Source organism: Ursus arctos, unplaced genomic scaffold, assembly GCF_023065955.2.
Source record: "Ursus arctos isolate Adak ecotype North America unplaced genomic scaffold, UrsArc2.0 scaffold_14, whole genome shotgun sequence".
Lineage (NCBI taxonomy): Eukaryota > Metazoa > Chordata > Mammalia > Carnivora > Ursidae > Ursus > Ursus arctos.
Window position 1 is genome coordinate 19440991 of NW_026622808.1, and position 22834 is coordinate 19463824.

Here is a 22834-nt window from a genome sequence, read left to right on the forward strand (position 1 = left end):
TGTGCTGGGGACAGGAGGAATCCGATGAGGTGGCTTCCAGAGTGGAATTTTGGCCATTCAGGTGCAAGGTAACCCTAGAAACAGTCACCGTGGATTTGCGTGTGATGATGGGACCTTGCAGGTAACTCAGTGCAGCATGGAGACTGAGCCGGGATTTGAGTTTCCATGAGGTCTCCCCCTGACACCGCGGCAGCAAGACACTGTCGCAGGTCACAGGAATGACAATGATGGTGGCCAGTGTTTCCTGATCGCACGTTTGTCACAAGCCAGTTTATCTTCATGGACAACCCTCTGAGATTGGTGTGGCTGTTGTCTTCACTTGACATGACGAAAACTGGGGTCCAGGCTGGTGATGTTATGGCTTGTCCCAGGTCTCACAGCCTGGAAGTGGGGACCCCTGCAGGCTGCCGGCCCAGGCCCCTCCCTCACGGCAATCTTCTGACCTCTGGGCTCTTTCAGGCCTGCGGACCATTGGCGTCATCACCAAGCTCGACCTGATGGACGAAGGCACTGACGCCAGGGACATCCTGGAGAACAAGCTGCTCCCCTTGAGAAGAGGTGCGGTTGGGCGGGGAGCTGGGAGCCACGGGGCGCAGTGGCTGGGAGGATGTTCCAACGATAACGTTGTTGTCCTTATCATTACCGAAACCTGGACCGATGCCAGGAAGTGTGCACAGATAAGCACCCACCACTGCCTGTTTCCCCACTGCCCCGAGTAACTGCTTTATCATATATGTCTTTTTCTTCTGATTTGTACACATTGACTTTCCAGTTACACAGTTAACACCTGCTTACTTGGGGAACATAAACAAGCCTACAGAAAAAGGAAGCCAGAGTCATCCACAGCATAGCCTCTCCATTAGTTCATACTTTGTGGCTCTCCTCCGAAAACGTTCCGTGGGATGCATAATTAATTAATGAATTTTTTTTTCCTTTCCTTTCCCTTTCTCTTCCCTTTCCTTCCTTCCTTCCTCTTTTTCTTTCTTTCTTTCTTTCTTTCTTTCTTTCTTTCTTTCTTTCTTTCTTTCTTTCTCTCTCTCTCTCCCCCCCTCCCTCTTTCTCTCTTTCGCTATTTCTTTCTTAAGATTTATTTATTTGAGAGAGGGGGGGTGGTGGGTGGAGGGAGTGAGAGTCTTAAGTAGACTCTGCATTGAGGTTGGAGCCCAGTGCACGGCTGGATCTCACAACCCTGAAATCATGACCTAAGCTGAAACCAAGAGTCGGGTGCTTAACTGACTGCACCACCCAGGTGCCCCAGGATTCATAATTTCTTTCTTTTTTTTTTTAAGATTTTACTTATTTATTTGAGAGAGAGAGTGAATGAGTGGGAGGAGCAGAGGAAGAGAGAATCCCAAGTAGACTCCCCTCTGAGCGTGGAGCCCGATATGAGGCTCGAGCCCATGACCCTGAGATCATGACCTGAGCTGAAATCAAGAGTGGCACACTTAACCGACTGAGCCACCCAGGCCGCCCAGGATTCATAATTTTTATTAATGTTCATGCTTACTTTCTACTGTGAACTTTTAAAAAAACATTCTTGAAGGTAGAGAGAGAACTCTGTACGAGGAGCCCCCACAGACCCAGCCTTAGTGGTTATCAACACACAGCTAATCTCGAATCCCCCAATGTCCTCCCCTTATTGCTTCCTGGGAGATTACAAAGCCATATCGTTTTACACATAAATACCTAAGTTTCTGGTTGAACAGCTTCCCCACCAGCCCCTTTTTTTCTCCTATACCATTTTTTTGTGGAAGAAACCAGATCATGTCCCACACTTGGGATTGGGCCAGTTGTTCCCTATAAATGGGTAATTAAATCTAGATGGAGAACTTGATATGGTTCAGGTTTAGGCTCAAGTTTAGATCTTCTGACAGGAGTAGCCTAAATATTTGTCTTTTCAAAAAATTAGAATAGCAAATACTTACTAAGTCTGTAATATACTAGGGGCACTGCTCTGCACTCTGTGTGCGAGCTTATTGAATCCTGCTAACGATCCAGATTACGTGGTGACTCTATTCCTATCCCCATTTTATGGATGAAGAAACTGAGGCACAGAGAAGCTGAGTACCTTGCCCCAGCTCACAAAACTAGGATGTGACAGAGCTGGTTTGGAATGCCAGCTCTCCTGTGTCCTGCCACCTTGCGACCTACTTTTCCATTTCATTTAGCAGAACAGCAGAGTTTTTCCCCATGACAGGCAAATGTTCTTCAAGGTGACTTCCAGAGGTCCTGTGGAATCCCTTGTATGAGATTTGTGGGCCACTACTCAAGCCCAATCTGTTGGACACTTCGGTCATTGCTGTTTGTCGCTGTGGCATGGTGTTGAGTGTCCATCTAGGCTTTAATTTTGTAATTTTTTAAAGCCATTTTCTTACTTCCCTTTCCTGCCCCATTCCTTCCCTCGGGGGATCTGCTGTCCGCTGTAGGAACCCTCTGGCACGCTGGTGTTGCCAGCACCATTTAGATCTTCTCTTTTGCCCCCAGGGATTCCCTCCTCCGTGTGTGGGATGGGCATGGGACAACATTCGGACCTTGGTTTCCACCTTGCCCCAGCCGTGCTGAGACATTGAGTAAGGAGAGCCGGCTGCCAGGATCAGGGGCTAAAGAGTGTGTCTGTGTCACAGGTTTAGGAAGGAAGGGTTGGTGCCGAAGAGGGAAGCAGAGCCCACATGTCCCCATCCCCTCCGCCAGCTACCCCGACCCCACGTGTATTGGGCCTAAATGTTAATCCCCAAAGAATTCTTCCTGGGCTCAGCATCGGTGCTGGGTGGCTGGATGACACAGACCTCCTCAGCTTCCTTCCTCTCCCCTCACTGTTGTCTGCGTCTGCCCTCCTCTGCCTTCCTGTCTGTTTCCAAGAAAGTCAGCCCTTCCTCTCCCCGCTATCTGCCGGCTCCTGACTTGTGCCCTCACACCTCCTACCCTCATTGTTTTCCTCTTGTCCTGTGGCTTTTAGAATCTCTCCAGCTGCATCCTTTTTCTTGGCTTACAGAAGACTCAGAACTCCTGTACTTTCCGGAACCAGAATCCCAGCCAGACCACCGTCTCTGCTCCCCGCTATTTCCTCCTGCTAACTGTTGTGTGGGTGATAGTGAGTTTGGGCTTCTCACCGGTCCGGGTTCACATCTGGGTTCTCCTGTGGCCCTTCTCTGTGACCTCACCTTGGTCTCTTCCCCTCATCTGTAAAATGGACATAAAGGCAAAGATGGGGGGGATGAAAGGGAATCAGTCCTGCGCAAGACTTAGCAGGATAAAGGGCGGGCAGGCACCACTCCCCTCCTCCCCACGGGAAACCTTGAGCGCCCCCCACTGAGAGCAGCCTATATCTGTGCGTATGCATCCCTTTGGGCCTTTGGCCACCTCTCCCCAGTCCACCTCTCCAACTTTCATTATGTCAGCCGGGATGAATAACAGTCACCATGTCTGTTTACTGAGCACCTACCATGGTCAGCCACTTGGCTGAGTTCTTGGTGTCCCATGACACCCACCCACGCACCCGTACTCCTGGGCGCCTTGCATCCACACTCAGGGGCCCATGACTATTCCGGCTTTTTTTTTTTTTTAAGTAGACTCCATGCTCAGTACGGAGCCCTAAAAACGGGGCTTGAACCCACGACCCTGAGATCAAGACCTGAACTGAGATCAAGAGTCGGATGCTCAACCGATTGAGCCACCCAGGTGCCCCTGTTCTGGCTTTTTGAACACCATCCCCCTTCGCTTTTCTTCCAATTGCTTCATGTTCAAAGAGGGCATTTTTTTCCTTCCCATTAGCATTTTTATCTTAAATCCTGTTTTCTATGATTAAAGAATTCCAAGATGATTGCAAAGGGTCTGCGAAGAAGGTCGTCCAGCCCCGCCCACAAGTCCTATTTCTCACATAGTCACAGCTACCATTTTCTTGTGTCTGATTCAGAAAATTTTAACCCACATACAATCATCTTTAAAAAGCTTCCCTCCTGTTGGCCCCGAAGCCTTAGCCATCAGTTCCCGCCTGCCCATTGTGTGTGGTTTTAGACTTTGTTCTGTTCTGTTCCATTCATTTCTCTGGACATACCTGCCCCGATATATCCAACCTTCACAAATGGAACAGCTGTAGAACAGGTTTTAATACTTGGCAGGATGAGCTGGTCCCTCTTGCCCTTCTTTTTTGAGGTGGTTTTCTTTCTTGTCTCTAAAGCTCAGTTTGGAGGTTTCATCTTTTCCAGAGCTTTCCTCTGTTCCCTGCCTCGCACTGGGCTGGGCGTGACCCCTTCTTCCTCCAGACACTTCTGTTGCTTTTCAGGATCGCTCTGTGTGTTCATGTTCTCCGCGTTTCTGAGGAACGGGCCTGGCTTGTGGCGCAATCTATGAGTGACCTGGGAGAGGGTCCGTGTCTGTGCCTGCACCTCTCCCAGCCCTGTGCCTGGTCCACAGTGGGCATTTAGGCACCTTGGCCCACCTGGCACTGCCCCTGCCCTGACCGTCTCTCCCCGCAGGCTACATCGGTGTGGTGAACCGCAGCCAGAAGGACATCGAGGGCAAGAAGGACATCCGTGCGGCGCTGGCGGCCGAGAGGAAGTTCTTCCTCTCCCACCCGGCGTACCGGCACATGGCTGACCGCATGGGCACGCCGCACCTGCAGAAGACCCTGAATCAGGTACGGTCCGCCTCGCTGCTGGTCTTGGTATAATGCAATATGCTTCCACCCACATTGGATCTGGGGCCTGAGGAAAGGTGGGTGTTCCGTGAGTCACTAGCGGCACTATTAATCACCATTGCTGTTATTGTTGCTATTATTTTAATTATAATTAAATATTTGGAATAATCAGCGTACCTAGAAGTTTGCATATGGTTGGTGGCATTGGTGACCTGGGGGACAACGGCCTGGCCCACACCAAGGCAGAGTGGCTGGGAGCGCTGGACAGGACCTCAGTGGGAGGACTGTGGGGCCTGAGCTCTGCGGGTCCAAAGTCCAGCCCAGCCTCTGACCGAGTGGCCCAGCCTGTCCGAGACCCTGTACCCTGGGTGCCAGCTGGGAACCGTCACCGTCCTGGCCCCCTGGGGCTGTGGCATCCATGCCGCACACATTTGCCGTGTGAAGTACAGGGGCATCTAGCAGCAGCCACTCGCTGTAGCATTGTTTTCCGCCCCTCTGTCTGTACAGGGAATGTAAACAACAAGTGTGTCGTGAGGCCCCCCCACCCGCAGGGTGCCACTGTTAACCCTGCCTGCGTTTCTTTCTCTCCATAGAAGCAAAAAGGACTTTCGAGAATCACAGTTCTCCCTTTCTTACCATAAAGGATGACGTAGTGGTGGATGCCTCTTCCCTGTGCCCCCCTCCCCACCACCGGCCCTTGCTTTTGGGTTTTTCTGCTCAGCGCTATCTCTGGAGTGCTGGCCGTGCCAAAAAGCACCCTTCCTCGTTCTTTCTCATGGTTGCGTCATAGCCTCTAAATGCACCGGTCGCAGGCTGTCTAGCCAGTGTCTCTTTGGAGAGCGACTGAGATGGTTTCTCATCTTCCTGGTCCAGAAAGGTGGCCGTTAATGTGAATACCATCGTATTGCTCATGTGCAGATTTCTCTGGAGAGTAAACTCCCTGATGTGGGATTCCGTAGGCATGCTGTAACAGGCGTGTCTGGCCTCAGGGTCGGTCCTGGTTTGCCCACCCAGGGTTGCAGGATGTGCCCTCTGGATACTCGACGGCAGCTTCCCGGAAGGGAGGAAGAGCTTAGAGCCACAGTGAGAGTTGTTCCTTCAGGCAGGCCGTGGGGGCCCAGTGGCAACGCCAGAGCGGGGTTCTGTCCTTGGGGAAGGGCTATTTCTAATGTGGGGGCACAGACTCAGAGCAAGTCCCCACGTAGAGGCGCGATCAAGGGTGAGGGAGTGATGGGGGCCGGGCAGAGCTGGTGCAGAGCAGCAAGGCAGAGAGGGCAGCTGAGGGGAGCAAAGGGGACGGCATGTGTCCAGTGGGAGGAAGCGGTTGGCCTGGGCAGAGGGGCGGAGGGGGAGGAAGGGAAGTAAAACTGCCCCGCAGGTGGCAGGGGCCTCCTCTGAGGGCTGGCACGCGCACGCAAGAGGCCGAGCTGGCCCCCCGGGGCCTGGCTCTGCATCGTGGCACTTCCTGGAGCTGTACGCCCACCCCCCGCCCCACATTTCCCCGTGCGCAAAATGGGCTGCTCTCGTGCTCTAGCATGCTGTCGGGGTGAAGGTGTGCAGAGCGTGTAGCCTCGATGCCCCCCCACCCAGGCCTGCAGCTCCCACAGAGGGCTCTGGGGGCCAGCCGCTGGGGCAGGGCCCCCGCCACGGAGGACTTAAGCGGGGCCATCAGAGTCACAAGCAGAGTGTGGTGAGCTGGGGCGTGAGGCTCCCTCACACTTTTTTACTAGCTTGAGGATGGATGCTTCGTAAATTCTTGTCTGTTGTAGGAGAGATGGCGGCAAGTGCTGCTTTTCACTTGTAGGGTATTAGCTGCTTTTATGGCTTTTGTTTTGTTCCCTCCCTCCCTCTCTCTCTCTCCCTCTCTGCCTTTCTTTCTCTCTATTATAGTAAAAAATAAAGTCATACAGCCCAAATATAGTGAATATCCCATTTCCTCCCATCTGGTGGTGGGTCCTTTCCCCAGCGGTGGCCCGTGTCACCACTAACTGGGCTGCCTTCTAGTGACACTCAGGGCCTGGAGAGGCCACTGTGTCTGTATCACCCCCCACTCACTACCTCCCTCTCCCTCCTCCCCACTTCCTCCCTCTCCGTCCTCCCCTGCCCCTTCTTTCTCTTGCCTTCCCTTAGTTCTTTCTCTACCCTGACAGGACTATATCTACCGTTCTCTCTCAGTTTTCTGTCACCACCATCCCGAGGTTTACTCTCTAACCTTTTCTACAGTGCTGCTTCCGCTTACAACTTGTGAACAATGAACAAATCCATGTGATTCCGAAGCAGAAGAGGAGGGGAGAAGGGGCCACAGTGAGAGGTCCCCTTCCCACCCGCCTGTCCCGCTCTGGCCTTTCTTCCGCATTTGTTTCCTGTGGAGCTTCCTCTCTCTGTTCAGGCAACTAAAAATACGTTCCTCCTTTCTCCCTGTCTTTCACAGAAGGGAGCACATGCTATGTACATTCCTTTCGTTGGGGAGCTGTTTCCATCTTCATTTATAGGGCCCGTCCCCGTGTCTCTCCATTTGCCTGTTGTTCCGTGGCCCACGTACACCGTCATCCACCAGCCAGTCCTTCAGTGCGTGGGTCCTTTGGTGGCCTCCTGGGCCTCTCACTGGAGCACTTGGTGGGGGGCTGTTGTGGGTCGGCACATGTGTCCTGTGTACCCCGCGGCATGGACAGCCTAGTTAGCTGCCCTGCGGAGGAGAAGTGGGCCGTTCACAGCATCTTGCTGCTGTGGTCGGCACATGCCACCCCTCCTTGTCCCATCCGCTAGTGTGACTCCAGGCGGATAGTTGCCTTGCTTTCTCCTGAGGCTGGGGGCTGTGCTGGGCTTGGGGGCATCTTGGCAGGCCCCTTCCCGGCATCCCTACCTGTGCTAACCTGTGACCTCTGGCCTCTGGCCTCTCTCCCTCCCCCAGCAACTGACCAACCACATCAGGGAGTCACTGCCAGCCCTGCGGAGCAAGCTGCAGAGCCAGCTGCTGTCCCTGGAGAAGGAGGTGGAGGAGTACAAGAACTTCCGGCCCGATGACCCCACACGCAAAACCAAAGCCTTGCTGCAGTACGTGTTTCCCCCTAGCCCCCCAGCCTGGCTCGCCAGGGCCTCTGCCCAGCTGCAGGGTCCCGGGACCAGGCTGGGTGCCGATCCTCATTCATCCATCTGTTCACTTAGCATAACATTTGTGGAGAGCCTCCTGTGTGCCAGGCCCTGTCCTGAGCACTGCAGTCGCCACGGTAAATGGGGCAGACAGCCATCCCTGCCCCATGTGCTTAGAAAGGGGAGTGGGGAGGGATGGAACAGAAAATAAGTAAATAAGAAAACATGTAGTACGTTAAATGGTGAAATATTAATGTGGGGAAGGGGCTAGGGTGCCGGGATGGGCCTAGGGGTGCCATCTAAAACAGAGTGATCAAGAAGGCTGCCCTGAGACAGAGTCAGGCAAAGACCGGAAGAGGTCAGGGATGGGGGCCCAGCCAGTGCAAAGGCCCTGAGGCAGGACTGTGCCCTGCAGTGTTGGAGGAGGCTGTACGACAGAACAGAATGAGTGAGGGGCAGAGTGGAGGATGGGAGAGCAGAGCTGAAGGGGACAGGGCAGAGCATTCAGGTCTTTGCCAGCCACAGGGAGGAATTAGGCTTTTGCCCTGAGTAAGGTGGGAGCCATGGAGGGTTCTGAGCAAAGGAGGAATGGCAATTCGGGTAGCACAGGCGCCCTCTGGTGGCCGTGGGAAGGACAGACATGGGGGATGAGTGGGAGTTTGGTCCTGTGTCAGCTCTTTCTGCTCTGTCTCTTGGGATTCTCACCCTGACCCTGCGTCGGTGCTTGCTGTCCCATCTCAGAGTGTGGGGGACTCTTCACAGCCACCCTGAGGTCAGGCAGGGGAGTAGGTGTGCCCCACAATCCCAGGCTTGCTCTCTCAAGGCTTCTCCTGCCTCTGTACTCCTGGTTTCTGGACTGCCAGGAACCCTGGGCGCTTGGTGAGAGTGGGATCCAGAAACTCCCTGGCAGCTCATAAGGCATATGGTGCCACACATGTGGCTTCTCTCCTGGACACACCAGAGGGACACCATCCGCAATGGCCATCATAGCCATGCTGTCCCCCCACCCTCTCCACTCTCAGCACTGTATGGTGGAGTGTTCTGGGGTGAGAATGCTTTTACGCTCAAACTAAACACTGTTTACTTCTAGTGGGCCAAGAGTTTCTTGGGATCTGAGACACCCTGCGTCTGTCCTCCCGCCAGGTGTTCAGGGAGAACCCCATTCAGTGGCAGCCAGGCCTGGCTGCCACGGCACCTTGCAGGCATCGGCCATGTTTGCCCGCGAGAGCTGGACATCTCTTCACTTGCAAACTGTGCTTCGTGCTGCTGGCCCAACAGGGGCTGGTCCCTCGATTGCAGCAGCTCCCCTTCGGGGCAGACTGCACACAGAACCTGAGGAGATCAAGAATTGGGGGGGGCGGAGATACAGAAATGATTAAGGCAGACTTTGCAAGAGGCTGGGGAAGCAACTAGAAATGCTAAGGAAGACTGAACGCTAGTAAATACTTTAGTTCTCGGCTGCTCGCGTGGTCGCAGTACTAATCAGCAACACTTGGAGACCTTTTTAAGGGCTGGGCTGGGTTCCCAGGGCCCATGTGTGGTATGAACATATTTCATCAATTACATGAGCACTTTTTAAAAAGAAAAACATTTAAATTTCTCTGAATTCAGCAGTTGTAGGTGAATTACCATGAGTTCGCTGCATTTTTTCCCTTTTACGGGGGTACAGACTAATAGTGCTTCTTAGGATTGGTGGTGATTTCTTGGAGTTGATAAAATCTAGAAATTCCTTCAGTCCTCACAATGACCCCATGTGGGGACACTGTTAAGATCAACTCACAATGCCGATGAGGAAACTGAGGCTCAGAGGGGCAAAGCCACTTGTCCAAGGAATCACGGCAGTCATTGGTGGAATGCTGGGAGGTGGCGGGAAGCCACCTGAATTGTGTGGAAGGGCTACCTTTTCACGCACAGTTCACCTGGTCAGGGCAGAGGTTGCTCAGCTGTGACCCCACCCCCCACTCTTGCCATCTGCAAAATGGGAGTAAGAACTGATACCACCGCCCCCCCCCCCCAACCAATGAATGAATCACTGTAACGGGCCTGTAGAGTGGGCCGGGCGTGTAGTGACTGTGAGCCTTAGGCAGCCCTGTGATTTATTTGTTTTGGTCTACGGATACATTTTGGGGCTAAAAAAATGAAAAGGAGCATGTAAGCCACGGCTTGACTCAGAATGTGATTCTGGAGCTATGTCAGAACCTTCCTTTCTGATGCTCAGGTTCTCTTTTTCCTGGTAGGATGGTCCAGCAGTTTGGGGTGGACTTTGAAAAGAGGATTGAAGGCTCTGGAGACCAAGTGGACACGCTGGAGCTCTCCGGGGGCGCCCGAATCAACCGCATCTTCCACGAGCGTTTTCCCTTTGAGCTGGTGAAGGTAGCGCCGCTGTGCTGGGCCCTCTGGACTCTGGTCAGGCACCCGTCTACACGGCCTTGAGCCAGGCTGCCTCCCAGGCCACGGGGTCTTGAGCTCCTGCCTGTGGGCTTCTGCCTACTTTGGGCAGAGGTGGTGGAGGTGGGGGTGCTGACGGAGGTGTCACCTTCGGGCTTCCTTCCCTGAGCAGGCAGCTTAGAGGTGTCCAGCAGACCCATAGGAACGTTCCATTTTTGCCCTCTGACATTACACATTCTTTGCAAAATACATAGAAGTCATGGGTCAGTTCTCGTGGGAAAATGTCCTCATTGTGGTGGAGGGGGAAGGAGCCAGCATGTACAGCATAGCGTATAGATAATATTTACAACACCCTTCCACGTGAAGGCTCTGTCTCCACGTGTGTCTGCAAAGACAGATCTATAAGAATAGTCATAAAAATGTCAGTTCTGGGATTTGAGATTTTGTTGTTAATTTGCTTGAAGTTTCACACTTTTCACCGTGAACACACATCATTTTTATAAAAAGCAGTAAAATTACTTTCAATTAAAAAACAAAAGCTTAAAGGGATGAAAAACACTCAGAATCCTAGCACCCACAGATAACTACTATTAGCATCTCAGAGTTTGCCCTCTCAGGATTATTTCTGTGCAGATGGGTAAGTCCCCAGCATACACATAACACAGCACATCTGCTCATCCATACTTGAAAAACAATTTATGTGTCTCTGTACCCTGCTTTTTTCATATGGTGGCCATCTTTCTAAACCAGTCATTAACATTTCATGCATTATTAATGCAAGATAATGTCTTATCTTATGGATGTCCCATCATACATTGAACCAGTCTCCCATTATTAGACATTTAAGTTGTTTTCACAGTTTTTAGCAGTTACGAATAATTCTGTGAGCATAAGTAATTCTCATGAATTCCACGAGGTAGGTTTCTAGAACATTTAAAACTCCCTGAAAGTATAGTTATGTGTTTGGAGACCCTTGATTGGTACGGCCACATGGCCCATAAAAAAGTTCATGTGAATTCATGTTCCCTCTGAGAGAGAGTGTTTGTTTCAAACCATCTTCGCTGAAATTGGGTTCTAATATTTTTAAAAATTTAGACCAGTGAAATAGTGTTACATGTGAAAACAGCCACACAAAGGACATAATGTTCCCCAAATACGCACCCGTTACGGGGGTGCGGCAGGTACCTCTTTGCATGTGGGTGATTTGTCTGCTCTCAGATGGAGTTTGACGAGAAGGATTTACGGCGCGAGATCAGCTACGCCATTAAGAACATCCATGGAGTCAGGCAAGTTCCAGGGGGAGAGCTGCCATGTTCCCTTCACCTCCGTGGCGCCACTGTCCAGCCAGTTGGTCCCCCATCCCTCTGGGTCCCCTGAGTGTGAGGCCTGGCGAGGGCTCCTGGGTGGTTTTCAGTAGCTTTAAGTCTCTCCCTTTGGGTGTCCAAGGGCACTCGAGGGCGGGTGTGCTGTCTTGTGTGGATCTGTTACAGGCCACGGGGCTGCTTGCTGCCCTTGGATTAAATGTAGGTTAAACCGCCCAGTTGGCATGAGCCCAGCTGAGAAAGCTCACTGTAGATTTGCCCCGGGGGGTTGCGGGGAGGCAGAGCTGAGTCATGATTACAGGAACCCAGCATGCGTCCCCATCACGGGTTCCCCGTGAGACTCCGAGGTCCTCTCCCGTTATCCGACAAAAGTAGTCACTCTGGTTGTCCAGTCTTACATCAACCATGGTGTCCTCGGGTTATCCTGTGGGTTTCCAGGCAGTGGATGCAGGCATCCGACCCCCAGACTTGCCGTGACCTTGGCTCATTCTCGGGGACCTGGCCCATGCCTATGAAATTGCTGACCGTGCTTTGTTTCTCTCTGACTTATCTCCCCTACCCCCGGGTACGGATGGTTTTAGGACCGGGCTCTTCACCCCGGACTTGGCATTCGAGGCCATTGTGAAAAAGCAGGTCGTCAAGCTGAAAGAGCCCTGTCTGAAATGTGTCGACCTGGTTATCCAGGAGCTAATCAATACAGTTAGGCAGTGTACCAGTAAGGTATTGGGCCCTCGGCAGGGTGACTCCTGGCCTTGTGGAAGCGGGGGTATGGGGGTTTGGTATCAGGCTCCCAGTGCTGCTACAGCCTTTGCCCTGCTGGTGCCTTTTCCCCCCCAGATTGCCTCAGTTTCCAAGAATGTGGCCTTCTCCCTGGGGCTGGGGCGGGGGTGTGTTGGCCTGGGCGTGATGTCTGTGTGGGGGTGTGTGCCAAGCCTCCAGAACTGGCCCGATTGGTGGGCAGGGCTCCCTGGGACCCTGATACCAAGCCTTAGCATGTGTCTGATGGAATTGGGGGTTTCGTTGGGCTGTCGCTTTGCTGCCTTCTGGGAAGCAGAGAGGGACCCCGTGTCAGCTGTTGGAGGCCAAGCTCCCTGAACCCCCCTGGCCGTCACCCCTTCTTGACAAATACCTGGCACCCTTGGACTTTCCTGGAGCCAGCCACTTCTCTGTCCCCAAGGCACTAAGAAAGGCCCGGATGCCAACAGCAGAATGAGTGCTCGGGTGCCCGGCCTAGCAAAGCTGGCTCGGCTCCTTGCTGTCTCCACCAGTACCCCTGACTCCCTCCAGGAGAGGAGCTGTCCCCCAGGCAGCACGTCCCCCCCAGCCACTAGGTCCCAGGGACCTGTGTGCTGGTGTTCATGGGCCACCGTCTCCAGCTGGCGGGACACGCTGGGCTCCTCACAGGCCTGGTTCCCGGGACAGCGCGCTCTGGCCAGACAGCTGAAGTGCTTCCCAGCGGGCGGTTTGTGCTCGCACGTCCGCAGAAGCCCTAGAGCCCTGGGTCGGTCTCCTAAGGCAGGGAAACTCTGCTTGAGCCTTCTGTCTCAGTCTGGAAAAGCCCACATTTGCTTCTTAAGCTTCTTCGATTAGAAAAGGGAGAGGGAGAAAAGATGTGAAAATTCAAGGCCTCCACGTTCCCTTCGCCGTCCCAACGGTGATGCTGACCCCCTAGCCCCGCCCCGGCCCCGCCTCCCCTCCGACCCAGGACTCCTCCTTGATCCGAAGCAGCTTCGGGGCAAATGCGGGCACAGGCTCCTACTTGCATGTCACTAACCAGCTGACTCTCCTTTCTTCTCTTTCTGTCTCCCATCCCGCGTGTGTGGCCTGCACTGTCCCTGGGTGTCTTTCTACCTCGTCCCGCCCTCCGCATGACCCAGGACGGGGCTCTTCACCCCCGACATGGCCTTTGAAGCCATTGTGAAAAAACAGATTGTAAAGCTCAAAGAGCCGAGTTTGAAGTGTGTTGATCTCGTGGTCTCAGAACTGGCCACAGTCATTAAAAAGTGTGCCGAGAAGGTAACCGAAGGTTTTGTTGTCACCTGCGCATTTGTCCCGCATCTGTCCTCCCCCATGTTCATCTCCACCTGTGCATCTGGAAACTCTGCCTCAGCAGGCACCCCCTTCCGTGGGCCACCTGTCGCCGAGCGACATCTCAGCTTTGCTGGGCAGACAGCGGGGGGAGGGGGGGCGGCACACAGTGCACGGGTGTTCCGCATTCCCAGTTTGGGCTCTGACAGGGATGGGAGGCCTGGGGTGTTGCCAGGGACTCACCAAGCGGCAGTGCCTGTTCCCGGAACCATTGGAGAAGGAGGGTCTCCACCCCATCACCCAGCGTGAACCGTGACCAGCACGCAGACCTGCGTGTTTGCATGTCACGGGCCATCTCAGAGGCTTTCCACTAGTGATTTTGACTGTCTGCTCAGTTGTCCCCAACACGTGGACTTAACCCAAACCCTGGAAGGTGGGCTTCTCTGTGCGTTTGGTTTGGTTACGATTGGGCAAGAGTTTTCTGTAAGGGGGTCCCTCTGAGGTAGATGGCCCAGATGCCGCCCCCATCATCCTGGAACAGGTGCTACTCACTCACGAGCTGGGCAAGAGTACCCACCCCACTGGGGTGGCCTTGATTAGAGTCGGTGTCCTTGCTCTCACCAGTGCTGGGCGGAGGGGGTGGCTGTCACTGTTGGGCAGCAGACACACACCACCCACTTTCTCTTGCCACTTTCCACTTTCAAATCCATTCTCGAAAAGCATCTCTGCTCGTGCGTGGGCGCCCTGTCACTCTCTTTGGCACACCGTCACCCCACCATCCCCTTCTCATCTCTCAGCTGGAGCAGCTGTGAGACAGAAGTGGGGTGGGGACTCGGTAGGCCCACCCCTGGTCACTCCTCTTCCCCCATGTTCTCTGTGTGGTTCATGTTGTTTCCTGTGCCATGACGAACTCAGCCAATGCTGCCACTGTACCCGCCCCCCCCCCCCAGCTCAGCTCCTACCCCCGCTTGCGAGAAGAGACGGAGCGAATTGTCACTACCTACATCCGGGAACGGGAGGGGAGAACCAAGGACCAGGTAATTGGCTTTTTGTATTATTTTTCAGGTATGATTTATGTGCATATGTCTTTTTTTTTTTTAATGTGCTTAAATCTTGAGCATACATTGCCTTGAATAATGACAAACGCATAAAGCAAGGTGACCCCCACCTCTGTCAAAGTACAGAACCCTTCTGTGACCCTCAAAATTCCTGTCCTTTGCCCCCCCCAACCCCTGAGGCCCTGGCAACCAGTCTGCTCCCTTGTCCAGAATGTCACTCAAAGGGACCCCTGTAGTACGTAGCCTCTTGATTCGCCCTCCCTCACCCAGCACAGAGCATTCGGTACTCAACCCCGTTGTTCGTGGTGTTGGTGAAGGTTGTTGCTGTTTCCCTCTGCGGTGGCCATGGTGTGTGTGGACCACAGCTTATTTATGCATTCTCCCAGCAGACGATGTTTGAGTGCTTTTTAGGTTTTAACAGTTTCCATGTGGAGACTGTCCAGGTGCACACAAGGATGGTCCCCACACCACTGCGGCAAGGGTCTCACCTGTCACATGCCAAGTGAGCCCGTGGCTGTCCTTTTGTCTCCGTAGGGCCTATGTCTAGTCTCAGTCTCTACCCCTAGTCGTCCGCCACGGTCTCTTGGCGGGTGTGCGTTCAAACCAGAACCAGAAAAGGCCTCCGTGTTGTATTCAGTTGTGATGCCATCTCGTGTTGCCCATCAGTGGAGGAGAACCTGGCTCATTTGTCCTTCAGAGGGTCCCCCAGTCAACCTGCGCCCCAGCCCATGTGGCTTCTGTAGCCCAGAAGTTGTATCAAAAGCTTAAAAGATTGCAGTTCATTTTGTTGTCATTGTTGTCAAGAACGTGGCTGTCCCTTCCCCACACCATACTGCCTGGTTGTCCCACCACCAGCACTTCTGGGCTCCGGCCCGTGGTGCTCAGGCCTTATAAAACCAGCAACAGTGGCTCCCATGAACAGAGCACCCCAGCATTTTCCAGCAACCCCACAAGATCCAAGTGCCTGGCATGTTTCATGCTTGAGTGCTCAGAGGCACGGTGAAATGACAGGAAGGGGCAGGGTGTTGTGTAAAGGCCTGTCCCTTAGCTGAGATGGCATCCTGACCGGCTCCTAGGTGCCTGTGTTTGTGTGTACTGTTCTCATGCCCTCGCCTGGCAAAATTGCCTTTGCTGTTTTAATGCGGCACTTGCAACATGCCAGGTGCTGTTCTAAACACTTTACGTGCTGTGAATTATTTAACCCTATGCAGTGCCCCTTTCCACTGTTTGGTAACCTGAGGGCAAGGGTCACTCCGCCAGGCGGGGGCCGAGTGAGACTGCAGCGCGGATGGTCAGCCCCAGAGGCCGTGCCTGCATCCGCCACACGACTGCCTCACTCCGCTCTGTTGGCCCAGTCTTTCTTGTGAGGCCTTGAAGGTTCAAAGTACCCATGCCCCCTTCCCCCTGCAGATGGACCCCAAGGTGTGTGTTGGAGGGATGTATATGTATGTGTGTTCCCAGGTCTGCCGCCTGGGAAGCAGTATGGTTCCAGCCCCCCCTGCTGGCGGGTGTGGGAAGGGCTCTGGCCACTGCCATCCTGGCCAAGCTCAGCTCTATGCTCATAGTTAACCCTGCTTTCTTCCAGATTCTTCTTCTGATTGACATCGAGCAGTCCTATATCAACACAAACCATGAGGACTTTATTGGATTTGCCAAGTATGTACTTTTCAGGACAGCGGCTGGTGGGTGATACCAGTGCCTGCCCTCAGAGCCAGGCCCCGAGGGAAGTGGTCGAGTTGGCTTCCCTCAGCTGACTGGGGCAAGAGGGTCTTTCTGTCAGGGCCTGGGGTGAAGCATGGAGCCACCTGAGAGTATCTGGAAGCTTTCCTGGGCTAACAGTAGCCCCCATCCTTACTGTCCTCAATGTGCCTCCTTTGGGGCAGACCTGTGCTCAGCCACCTCGGGAAGGGGGGAGGCTGGGAGCATGCAGTGCTTTCCTTTCTGCGTGACTTCTCAGAGCCTTTCATGAACTGTGCAGCTTTCCCCAGATACCCCCCATCTGCACTTGGCCCTTTCACAGAGTGTCTCATGGGCTCGGGGCTCTGGGGGCTACTCTCTGGGAAGTACTATCCAGGCCCTCCGTGGCTTCCATCCATGCACCATAGATTAAAAACCAGAACCTTCCATGGCACCTGGCCAAGGGGCCAGAGCAAGGATCTCTGATTTTGGCATGATGTGGATGTAAATGCTGGCGGCCTCAAGCATCGCTCAGTGATTCCCTCAGCCCGTGAGGCCACCCTCAGCCAGCTTGGACATCACACGGATTGTTCTGGTGGCCCCGGAAGGTCTTCTTGCCCGAGCCCAACAGAATCCCAAAATCATCAGTAGGCAGCTTCCTTGCATTCACTTAGCAGGTATTCCTGGTGTGTGTTCTCTGTGCCAGGCTCTGTGATACAGCAGTGAGCAAGCACAGACCCAGGTCCCCACCCTCAAAGGAAGGTCCCGTGCCAGAGACAGACCTGCACCAAACCAGTTAAGACACAGCGTCTTCACTGCTGGGGTCAGGGCTGTGTGAGGCTTGTGTTGAGTACGGAGGGCCGCCTTCTGGCCTGGCCGTGGGGTTGCAGGGAGGCTTTCTTGTGACGTGTCTGTTAGAGCCCAGGGTTGGGCTAGCAGGCTGGACGAGAGGGTCTTTCGCTCAGGGGTCTCTGTGCCAGGCTGAGCACTTACTGGGTGGGACATTCACAGTTGCTCTCACCGCAGTTGGTCAGCTGATCTTTGCTGGGCGTGTGGTAGGTGAGTGGAAGGAAGGAATGAATGAACAAGTGAGAGCATGATCAGAAGCCGCTCCCCACGCCGGGTGTGTGTGGGCTGAAATGCTGGTCCCCCTCTTTGGTTTGCTGCTGTTTTCCTCACTTTGATGTCTCTGCTTCTCACACTTCATCCACAGTTCCTTCTCACAATCTCTCCTGTTTTTCCTTTGACCACTCCACTCTTTCCTCTGGATTCCTGGGCCTTCCCACTTCCCCCAGCTGTTATTATACTGAGCAGCTGGTGACCGGGTGGGTATTGCCTGCTGTGTGCCTTTTTCCTGGTGTGTGAACGGGGTCGCCCTGGCTGGGGGCGGGGCCCAGGGTGCCAGGCTCCGCCCAGCCCAGGCACAAGCCAGGGCCCAGCCTTAGGGGGGATGTCCCCGGGGGCCCACTGGATAGCCATGGAGCACTGTCTCAAAGCCAGGCCTGGTGCTGGGCCTTTGGAGCAGGACGGTGAACAAGCCAGATTTGGGCCTTGCCCTTTCAGACCCCACAGGCTGGACATGTGTTATTGAGCACGTTGTCACAAGGCAGACAAGAGTTGGAAAGGAGAGTAGGTGAGGGGCTGTAGGAAAGTGGAGCAAGGGATGTGGCCTGGAGAGACCACCAGGTGACAGGCAGGGAACCCAAACACTGTTGGAGATGGGGAAGGAAGGCCAGGAAGCAGGGAGGCTTGGGGAGACCAAAGCAAGGTGGAAGTAAGAGACCAGACCCCATTGCCAGGAGGGCTCTGCAGGCTGAGGGGAGGACTTTGGACTCCTTCCCCCCACCATTCCCCCCTCCCTCCCACACCCCCATTCCCAACAGCAAGACATTCCTGAGTGGGTAGAGGCAAGGGAAAGGGGCAGCTACTCAGGCTGCCGGGGGAAGGTGGGAGCCAGGAAGCCCCTCGGAAGCAGCACATCCGGAACCTCACTAGCATCCAGCCATCACTGTGTGTGGCTTAATCAGTCCTGTCTCCTTCAGACCCTGTTGACCGAACTCCTTCCTGTGCTTAGATATTCTGGGGTACTTTCTCACTGCCCTCTAAACACGAAAACCAGGGCCCAGAGAAAAAGCTCTATGATGAACTCATTGAATGTTAGGAAAATTGTTGGATAATGTTCTTAATGTTCCAACCTTTAATGATCTAGGAATAGAAGCCTATTTCCTTAACTGTTTCTCCCCTCTCTCCTTCTCTCTCTCTCTCTTTCTCTCTCTCTCTTCTTTCCTTTATACCAACAGCCAGCTTGAACTTTAAGGTACAGCCCCAGAGGCAGCGAGTAAAGGAATGAAACAAGGTGGTTTGCCTTGTCATATTCTGAAAGTTTCAAAAGCAATACGACAGGAAAAGAAAATAGGATGTCTACGTTATAGGAGATATCAGTTGTATGCAGGTGGCGCTGTGATTGTCCCAGTGGAAAACAGGATGAACAACGGAGCTGAATAGGTTCCCCCATACAAGATATGTGACCGTCTTCTGCGTGGCACAGACTAGCCAGGAAAAAGGATAGCTGAAGAAGAAAAGAGATCAGGGACTGTAGACGAGTAAGGGACCGTATAGAAACACGCCCTGTGGACCTTATCTCTCCTCTGGAATGGGCCAGGAGCCATCCAAGATGTTTTCATGGTGGGCAGCCGTCCCATGTCTGATCTCCCAGGCTGGCCAGCTCTGTGGTTAGAGCCATTGAAGACCTGGTGCTGGGATCAGGGATGGGAAGAGAGAGTGGGAAGAAGCCTCAAGTTTGACCCCCAGGCAGCCTGGTGCTCAGGTTACTCTGAAGCCACTGTGGCTTCTTCCCAGCAACCTGGGAGTCCAGCTTCTCAGGCCTTGGAGGCTCTGGGGCCCTTGACTCCTGGAAATAGCTGGTGCTGTTAGGAGTGGCTGAGGTCAGGGCCTCAAAGCCTCAGTTTAACTAAATCCATTTTCTCATTGCATGAGCCCAACTCTTTGCCTTGGGCAGCCCCTTGTGTGTAAGGGGCTTCTCTCTGCCTCTGCCCTTAGCTGGCCACTTGGCCCCACCAAGGGAGAGAACCCCACCACGTCTCTCCTGCATGTCGCCACATGAGTCCTCTCTCTGCTTTGTTTTCAGCGCCCAGCAGAGGAGCACACAGCTGAACAAGAAGAGAGCCATCCCCAACCAGGTAGCCCACCCCTCCGCAACCCATAGCTCTACCCTTGGGGGTGGATGGGCACTTAGGGACCACTGAGCCCAATGATGGTGCCTGGCTTGTGGCATGTCCCACCGGACCCTTTACCCCACTCCCCAGCCTCTTGAGTCTGTCCAGGTTTTGATGTTTCAGGAAACCTGTCTTTGAGCTGAAGCTCTGACACAGGCTGGGGGGCAAATTTGTACACCCACAAGCCCTGTCTGACATCCAAGGCTATGCTTAGAACTTGACCCTTGAAAGAGGGGCAGCCCAGTCACCCATGGGTGTCTGCAGCCAAATTGGTTTCCCAGCCTAGCCACAGAGATTCAGAATCCGTGGGAGGGCCTGGGTGGGAGGCTGCATTGTGATAAGCAGTTCTGGGGAGCCTGAGGGTGCTTTGAGCCCCATACCCAGAGAAGCCCAGAGCCACGGGAAGGATTTTCTACCTCGATGTCATGCCCCAGCCAGAGGCCTTGGGCATGAACAATATGAACAGCTTCATATATGCCAGTATCAGGTGCCTCTTTTTTCTTTAAGAAAACACATCATCTTCACAAAAATTTCTGCCAGTGCCCACCCTGCTTCTCCCCATTAGATGGGGTGGGGGTGGGGGCGGGGTGGGGGCTCTGCTATCCTGCACGATTACAGAGCCCTCTGGAAAAGAAGGATGTAACCACTGCATGATGTTTTTGCGCTTGCCGTAGGTAATACATATGTTGTGCTTTTTTGTTTCGGGAGATGATAATGAATTAAATATTAACACCATGAATATAATTAATAGCATGTAATTTTTTTTCTTTTGCTGTTTTTTTTCCCTGCTCTTCTCTCCTCCCATTTTTGTGCTTTTCCTGCTTTTTCTCTGTCCCCTCATGTCCCTTACGTTTCTTTTCTTCTGCCTGCTCCTCTTTGATTTACCCACAATCCTAACTTTGCATTTTCAAAGGGGGAGATCTTGGTAAGTACCCACTTAGTGTGGTAGCAAACATTAGAGAACCTAAGAGTGGTGGAGACCCCGCCACCCCGTAATGTCCCTTCCCCCCAGAATAACAGAACAACTAAAAATCAAGCTAACCTAAAAACCGCCTGCCATGGCCAACGCCCGCCGGACTCCGTGTTGCCCTGGGCATAAGCCGACTCACACAGACACTAACCTGACCACCATCCTTGGAGGAGGCCCACCCCTCCAGCCTGTTCCTGACACATTTAGCTAGTTTCCTATAGGTCAGGGATGGCAAATACTCAGCTAACAACCCCCACGCTTGCCTCCCCTCACATCCCTGGCCAGGGAAGAGTTTGCTTAAGGGCTGCTGGAACTCTTTCTTGCTGCTGCCACCACTCCAGTGCAGACATCATCATGCTGGAATTTCCTCCTCCTGCACTCATGGCAGACATTACTAATGGATCCAGCACTCTTTCCTTTGTGTCTCTCCCCAGCCCTATGCCAGGGACAGGCATAGCTAATCAATCCTGGCATTCTTTCCTGAGCATGCCACCACTCCCCATTCTGTGGCAGATGTGACTAACTGGTCAAAGAATTTTTTTTCCTGTATGATAACTTTGCACATGACATCCCTCTGACACCCATGAGAGACATGACTGATTGATCAGGGAACTCTCTCCTGGATGCTGCCACTATCCTTCTGTCCCCATGGCAGATACGATGATTGATCAGACTGTTCTGTTCCACTTGCTCCCTTCCTTGTATTTTGCCTGCGGCAGTCATCACTAATTGATCCTAGCACCCTTTCCGGCTGCGCCCTGAATGCTCACTTGGAATTCTCACTAAGGTGGCAGCTGCTGCCCACTGATCAGTGTGGCCTCCCACGATGAATGGTATTTGCCATCCCTGTTATAGGGAACACCTCCTCTCCATGTGTGGCCCAGCCCAGGCCAGCCCAGTGGGGAGCAGGTGCTGCTCCCATCTGAGAGGTGAGCTGTTTTCAAGGTGCTCACCTCCAGGCAGCTGGCTCCAGCCCCAGCTCTCCACCTCAGAGAGCAAGGCCTGGGCCTCCTTCTCCAGGATGTTCTCCCACTGCCGGCACCTGAGGCGCCGGGCGGCCCAGCCGCTGCCCTCTGGCAGGGAACTTCTGGTGAGCCCCGGGGGACTTCACAGTAGCTGAGGCGATCCTGTGCCAGGGCTGTGCTGCACCTGGGGTCTGGAAGGTGCAGAGAGAACCAATGTTCGGCAGGGTCGGGTGGGGGCAGTGGCAGGAGGAATGGCTGGTCCTTAGGCCTGTAGTTCCCGCTTTTCCCCATGTCACCCCTCCCCCCCCCCCCCGGTCCTCTTTGAACTCAGAACCGTTTCTTCCCTCCAGACAGCCCTGGGGCCTGCTTCTCCTCGCACCCCAAGAGGTTTAGTCATTCTTTTCCTGCCAGATTCCCTGGCCCCAGCCACAAAGCCCAGCCCTGCCACGTCAGTCAAGGCCGTGGGCCCCTGGGTCTCCGAGCCATGGTTTCCATTCCTGCCCCAGGCGACTCAGGCCGAGACCATCACCCAGGAGTAGGCTGACCCACCCTGCCAGCGGGCCCCAGCTTGCTGCTTCCTGCCTGCCGCCCATGCTGCCCCTGGCGGCCCTTCCTCCTGTCCCTGGCGGGCCTGCATGCCTGTCGCTGTGCACCCTGGAGCGTGGGAGCCTGCCTGCCTCTTCTGTCCCCCCATGCCCTCCTTCTAAGCCAGGTCCCTGGGGCACAAGTCTGGCTTTTGGATGAGGAGGCTAAACTCCCTCTCCTCTAGACTCCGCACGTGTGTCTGCAGCCCACGGCTTGCACCTCCCCGGGGTGGGATTGTGTCTCTGACCCCACTTGGCTCCCACACGGACAGCTCTCTGGGCAGCTCGAGGGAAAGGGGACCTTGGAGGCTTCTCCAAGTCTACCCAGCAGCCTCCTGCCTCGAGGCTCAGATGTGCCGTTCCGGGCACGGCCCCGGCAGTGCCTCTGCTCCGAGGTCCCCTCCACCCCGAGGCCACACACCCCACAGCATGGCCGGGGCCCTGTTTGCCAACTCAGCCTGCTTCTCACTGAGGGTGGAGGCAGGTGAGCCAGGCCCCTGAGGAGCAGGTGGGGGAACGTCTGCCCCCTTGGGAGCTGGACTGGGCCCCAGAGTAGAGAGAGCCCACCGTGTAAACATTTCTCTCCTGGGGAGCACCAATCACCGGCGTTCTCCACCTCCTCCCCCTCCCCTGGTGGTTATTGACTTAAGTTTAGGAGTACCTACTCTGCCTGGCCTGGGCTAGGACTAGGCAGGCCCTGCCCTGCCCCCCCTGGGGTAGGGAAGGGAGGAGCTGGTCTGAACACAGAGCGCGGCACCACTCTGGGGCGGGGTGTGGTTGCTGGAGCCAGGGACTCCTTCCCCAGGTCATAGGCAGGATGGCCTCGGGCCTGAGTCTGAAGACCAGCCTTGCCCCCAGGGTGACCAGACATCCCCCTTTG

General features: G+C 54.3%; 1 protein-coding gene across 17 annotated transcripts in view; it reads left to right on the forward strand.

The window, feature by feature from the left end:
- DNM2 (dynamin 2) overlaps nucleotides 1-22834 on the forward strand; it is an 82517-nt gene that overhangs the window by 43693 nt on the left and 15990 nt on the right. For 3 of the 17 annotated variants that reach the window (XM_044377938.3, XM_044377936.3, XM_044377940.3), the window contains exons 5-15: nucleotides 460-558; nucleotides 4476-4636; nucleotides 7548-7690; nucleotides 9964-10099; nucleotides 11333-11400; nucleotides 12018-12156; nucleotides 14415-14501; nucleotides 16108-16178; nucleotides 17495-17524; nucleotides 19348-19399; nucleotides 20349-20360. In XM_044377938.3, the coding sequence (XP_044233873.1) occupies nucleotides 460-558; nucleotides 4476-4636; nucleotides 7548-7690; nucleotides 9964-10099; nucleotides 11333-11400; nucleotides 12018-12156; nucleotides 14415-14501; nucleotides 16108-16178; nucleotides 17495-17524; nucleotides 19348-19399; nucleotides 20349-20360 (998 nt within the window). Of the gene's footprint in view, nucleotides 1-459; nucleotides 559-4475; nucleotides 4637-7547; nucleotides 7691-9963; nucleotides 10100-11332; nucleotides 11401-12017; nucleotides 12157-13313; nucleotides 13453-14414; nucleotides 14502-16107; nucleotides 16179-17494; nucleotides 17525-19347; nucleotides 19400-20348; nucleotides 20361-22834 lie in introns of all 17 variants that reach the window. The other 14 variants (XM_044377939.3, XM_048226658.2, XM_048226660.2 and 11 more) reach the window with 7 other exon arrangements.